General features: G+C 37.5%; 1 protein-coding gene across 1 annotated transcript in view; it reads left to right on the forward strand.

Moving 5' to 3' along the window:
* The window catches only part of BTAF1 (B-TFIID TATA-box binding protein associated factor 1), a 42,179-nt gene extending 36,400 nt beyond the window's left edge, over nt 1-5,779 (forward strand). The window contains exons 31-38 of the mRNA XM_063405579.1: nt 195-336; nt 500-630; nt 1,059-1,184; nt 1,911-2,063; nt 2,641-2,852; nt 3,013-3,172; nt 3,767-3,937; nt 4,177-5,779. Coding sequence (XP_063261649.1) covers nt 195-336; nt 500-630; nt 1,059-1,184; nt 1,911-2,063; nt 2,641-2,852; nt 3,013-3,172; nt 3,767-3,937; nt 4,177-4,323 — 1,242 coding nt within the window. The 3' untranslated portion in view covers nt 4,324-5,779. The remainder of the gene's footprint in view (nt 1-194; nt 337-499; nt 631-1,058; nt 1,185-1,910; nt 2,064-2,640; nt 2,853-3,012; nt 3,173-3,766; nt 3,938-4,176) is intronic.
* Nucleotides 5,780-6,000: the final 221 nt, after the last annotated feature.

Here is a 6,000-nt window from a genome sequence, read left to right on the forward strand (position 1 = left end):
TTTGTACATTCAAATGCACGCAGAGGTATTTCTGTAACTCAGACGGACCTGGAGCCACCAACCTCCAGGAGCTTGGGACTGGGTTGTAGTGTGAGGTTTGCAGGGTTTTAAATATGTATGGGAGTTTTTTCTGATACCTTGCAACAACTTCCTGTTTCTGAAAATAATTTATCAAATGTTTCTTTTATGTTCAGAACAACGTCTTAGAGTTGTGGTCATTGTTTGACTTCCTAATGCCAGGATTCTTGGGCACTGAACGCCAGTTTGCAGCTCGTTACGGCAAACCAATCCTGGCAAGCAGGGACGCCCGCAGCTCCAGTCGAGAACAAGAGGCTGGTAAGGATAAAGTGTTTAATCTTTCAGGTTTTGTTTTAGCCTTTTAAATGAGAACTGCTAATGAAAAAGTGTGCTTAGCTCTAACATCAGAGATTGAGGGGGAGCTGAATGTTTTGAGGAAAATGTTTTTCTTCTAAAACACTGGTGCTGTTGCCCTCACTAGGGGTACTCGCAATGGAAGCTCTGCACCGCCAAGTCCTGCCGTTCCTGCTAAGGAGAATGAAAGAGGATGTACTGCAAGATCTGCCACCCAAAATCATTCAAGATTATTACTGTATTCTCAGTCCTCTACAGGTATGCTTAAAAAGTGGCTGAAAGTTTATTTTTCAGCACAGTTAAGACCACAAAGGCATGAATTCTGTATTCCTGTGTCAGTCTGATACCAGCTCTGACGTTCTCTGGATGTACTAAAAGATTTTTGTAGTACGTGTTTAAAACACTAATTTCATTCCTGTAGTAACAGAGTATTTCTTGAGCTTAATTTCAGGCATTGTTCAGGAACAACATGTAGGCATCTGCAGATTGTTTTTCAGTAACGTTTTCCAAGTTGAAAGAAAATAAATGGCAAGAGATTTTGTTGTTAATGTTTCTCTTGTGTTAACATATGAAATAGCTTTCTTGCTGTATGATAAATCAGAATTTTAACTTGAAACTAAACTCTGAATAGGGCTGTCTGTCTTCTGTCAGGAAAAAATGCACTCATTCTCTTGTCTGGTCTACAGGTTCAGCTTTATGAAGATTTTGCCAAGTCTCGTGCCAAATGTGATATTGATGAAACAGTTTCTTCAATTTCACTGAATGAAGAAACTGAAAAACCAAAGCTTAAATCTACAGGTCATGTATTTCAGGTACAGATTTTTTCAGTAATTTTTATTACCTAGTACATATATTATTGGTAACTGTATTTATAGGTTTAGTAGAAAATTAAAATCAAAATAGTAAACTTAGACATTTGTGGTCATATGATCTAAGTAGAGTATTTATGGCTGGAATGTGATTTATAGCTGTTATGTTTAAATTACAGGTTTGTGTCTCATAAAGCATAACTCTGCCTCATATTTTTAATGTGATCTGCTCAGTTGGTATTGAGCTGTTTTGTAGATCTTGTAAAAACTGAGTACTGAGAGAGCAAAAGCTCAGAATGAGGGAAGTAATTCTGATTGCATCAGCTGTTACACTTCAACATTAAGATTCTGAAACATGGACAAAATGTTTCAGAATTTAGGAAGGTTCATCATCTTACAGAATTGCAGATAAACCCTTGGGTAATTGGAAACAATTATTCTCAAACTGTCCCAAACTCATCTCCTCCATTGCAGACTCAGATGAAAGTGTGGGAAATGGTAATCCTTGCATTTTTCCTGAAAGAAGGGACCAAGATCACAATGAGTGTAACACTGTTTGGATACAATTTGAAATGCACGTTTTTAAATGTGCAACTTTGAAAATACACCATGAAGTCCAGATTGTGGAATGTGGCTGAGTGACTTCTGTAATCAATTCTGTTAATCCTTTTTCTGTAGCTGTGTTCTTGCTAATTATTTCTTTGAACTTCATTTCTTAAATAATTAAAGGCATTGCAGTACTTACGGAAGCTCTGCAACCATCCAGCTTTAGTGCTCACAGCTCAACATCCAGAATACAAGAGAATTACAGAGCAACTTGCAGCTCAGAATTCATCCCTTCGGGATATCCAACACGCACCCAAGCTGTCTGCTTTAAAACAAGTAAGTGGGCATGTGGTGTGCCTTCAATTTCCCAAATGTCTGTACTGCTGTTATTGTTTGGGATGTCGTATTGAAGATTTCATTAAAATGGAAACTCTTCTTAGTAAAATTAAGTAGCAAATGAAAAAGAGTGCAAGGGTGTTTTGGGGATATGCCCTATTTTCCCCAGTAATTCAAGAGGGAGGGGGGAAACAATCTTCATGGCAATAATGTTTATGTAATTTGTTGACATATGAAAAACCTTACTTCTGTTTTATTCTTGCCCCTCTTGTTGCAGAATTTTTTTCATTTTTATTACAGAGGAGACTGCTTCCTTGATGAAGTTAGATTGCATTGCATAGCTTTACTTACAATAGAATTTAAGTAGTGAAGAAAATGTGGGGTTTTTTAATGACTCCAAAATTTTTCATAGTTTGACAGGGAAGCCAGACTTTACCTTCTTGTCATTTAAGTGACTGTCATTTAGATATTTCCTTCTTTTGTTTGTTTCTCTCATTTCTACTTTTGATAATCAATGAATGTCAATATTTACCTGAGATCATTTTAATGACACACTTTATTGTTCTTTTACTCAAAGCTGCTGCTAGACTGTGGTTTGGGGAATGGTGGATCCTCAGAAAGTGGTACAGAAGCTGTTGTGGCCCAGCACAGAGTACTTATCTTCTGTCAGCTGAAGAGTATGCTGGATATAGTGGAGCACGACCTTCTCAGGCCTCAGTTACCTTCAGTTACCTACTTACGGCTCGACGGCAGCATTCCTGCTGGGCAGAGACATTCCATCGTTTCCCGGTATGCCTTACCCCTCATAGCCACTGTGAGGCCAACTTCAATGAACTGTATTATTTACATGGTGCAAAACTTGGGGGTTATGTCTTCCTCAAAGCAGTTGAGGTTCATAAATTCTTTATTTAAATGAAACTTACCATCCTTAACTTCTTCTTGTATGCAGATTTAATAATGACCCGTCTATAGACGTTCTTTTGCTCACCACTCATGTTGGTGGACTGGGACTTAACCTGACAGGGGCTGACACAGTTGTGTTTGTGGAACATGACTGGAACCCGATGAGAGACCTGCAAGCCATGGATCGGGCACATCGCATTGGGCAGGTGAAAACCTCTTCATTTCCCATAAGGGGGTGGCCTTTCTCATGCTGAACTTGCTTGAGAGAGTTTGTAATGTATGACAAAACGACGTCTGTAGGTTTCTACCGAGTTTCTATTCATACTTATTTCTTGCAAATAAGCCAGCTGCTGAAGTGTGTACCTCCTTATTCTGCCCCCAGCTTGGTAAGTCTTCTCTTCTGTACTCCCTGAGCTGCTGGGGAGAGGCCAGAGAAGAATCACCTTTGGTGGAGGAAGAGATGATTGAGGACTGAGACAACGAATGAAGGGACAGCCCACAGGGTTGTCCTCTGGTGCTTGGAGAGGGCAAGAATGACTGGTGGTAGTCTTCCCCTAGAGCTGTAAAAAGCAGTGAATTCCTCCAGAGTACAGAGGCAACTGAAGATGCCTCTACTGCATAGCAGCATAGTCTCATGCTTTCCATCTGATGTCTGTCAGACTGAGTACAGTTACTTGAAGGGTAACTCCAAGCCAAGCCAAATGGCTTTTAGACTGTCCATGATAAACACTAAAAGCTTATGCTTTCCTGAATACCTAAGATGATACTTTCTAGCTAAGTGTGCTTTTCTTTTCTTTCAGAAACGTGTTGTCAATGTGTATCGCCTGATAACCAGGGGAACTCTGGAAGAGAAGATCATGGGTCTTCAGAAGTTCAAAATGAATATTGCAAATACAGTGATCAGCCAAGAAAATGCAAGCCTACAGAGCATGGGAACAGAGCAGCTTCTTGATCTGTTCACTCTTGACAAGGTAAAGAAACATTTTTACATGTACCTACCAAAAATAGGGTCGGCTTAGGGAAAAGCTTTGCTTTGAAATGTAAAATTTAATCACACAAGTGCTTAAGTTGGACTGATGAACAGCAGACAGCTCTCTGAACAACAGGAGGAAGTGATATTTCCCCAGAAGAATTATCGGACTTAAGGAATTTGTTAGATTCTTGAAAACATTCTTCTGTATATTAACAGGAATTTTTTTCTTTTGTGAAGGATGGCAAAACTGAAAAAGCAGACACCTCTACCTCTTCTGGGAAAGCATCAATGAAATCAGTACTCGAGAACCTTGGAGAACTATGGGATCAAGAGCAGTATGACACTGAATACAGTCTTGAAAACTTTATGCATTCGTTAAAGTAATCATCACATATTTGTAATACAACTGCTGCTAGTTCACTTATTTTTCTGCTGATATTCAGCAAACTTCAGAGCATATAGAGTGAACCTTTAGCTAAATGTGTAAATAGACTTGCTGAAAGAAGAATCTTCAAAAGACTGGCACAAAGTAGTGTCAGCTGTTTCACTGGGAAGTTATTCTGTCTTAAACGTTTGCACTGTATTAAATCTTTAAATGTAAACATTGTGAGGTGGTTTGAATTTTACTTGTTCTGAACAGCTGCAAATTCTTACTTGGTAGAAGAATTAAAACAAAGCAGGTTTTTACATTTGTTAACAAGTGTTACTTGTGTTTGCAGTTAAGTCCACCATTATTTCTTTCTGTATCTATAATAGTTTTGTACAGTTGTTTCAGTGAGTACTTCAGGTTGTTCAGTGTACATTTTTTCTTTTAAACACAACTTGCTTTTATGGTGTAATAAAAAGCAGTTTTCAACTTAAGCTTTCATTCAGATTGTTTGAGGATTTACATCACCAGAGGCAAAGCCTAGAAGCCTTGAAACTATTGAATAATGGAATGGCACTAGGCCTGTGCACCCACCTTTGTATATTGACTATAAATATATCATGCCCTTCAGTCTTTTGACACCATCTTGTGAGAACAGCTGACTTGAACTTTTTAATGTAATGAGCTCTATTAAATACAGGTAATGGTCTATTTGAGGCCATGTTTGCATCCTGTTAGCAAGGGTGTACTTTTTTAATTTATCTATAAGGCTAGAATATAGCCACTTTGAGAGATGCATGTATTCCATATGTTTCAATCCTATATATTTTTTGTAACTAAAAGAAGAAATTAAATATACAGACAGACATTTTCCAGAAGTAGATTTTACACTGTCTAGGATTCTAAAATCCATGCTAAAAGTGACTGTGTACTAAACTGATGCATGATTTAAAGCTTCTTAAAGGAATAGGGAGGATGTTTTTTCTTTAGGAGAAAATATACATAGGAATACCTACATTCAGTTTGAGGTAATTGAATAGTTAAAATTGTGTAACAAAGATAGTAAGAGATTTTAATAGCAGTGAGTGAGAATAATATGGCTGTATGTTATGCAGCTTTTTATAAAAAAGGGAGGCAGTAGTAAAAGTGTGTTTCTAGATGTGCATATGTACCAGTATATGCACTTTTTATAAATATTAAATTATAGATAACTTACAGCAGTTGTCTAAATACATAGAATATATGTATAAATATAAAACCTAAGGTTTGTAGCTTGCTGTGTGCTTAAGCATCAGAGCTTAAAAACCACCAGAGACCTCAACTATTGTAAAATAAGATTGTTTTAAAACTATATAAATCAAGACAGTTCTACAGCATTGGAGATTAATTAAATGTCACACTTCAGTAGTTATGAACTGCCAGATTGTAATAAATTAGCATTCCATGAAAATAAAACAAACTGGGAATGTATAAGTTGTATGTTGAGTTTGTCCATGTTTTATTTTTGTAGGGAATACTTGTCTGGCTGCATAAAAAACTTTATGCTTCAAGAAATTACAGCTGGATTAATGAGTATTATATTGGTTAATTCCCACCTTCAGACTATTTCTGTTGTGCTTTCAGCTGATGATCCCAGCAGGGGAGACAAGATGGGGCTTGGTGGTGTTTGCAGAGAAGTTACAGTGCTGGAGTAA

The sequence above is a fragment of the Prinia subflava genome, chromosome 9, assembly GCF_021018805.1.
Source record: "Prinia subflava isolate CZ2003 ecotype Zambia chromosome 9, Cam_Psub_1.2, whole genome shotgun sequence".
Classification (NCBI taxonomy): Eukaryota; Metazoa; Chordata; class Aves; order Passeriformes; family Cisticolidae; genus Prinia; species Prinia subflava.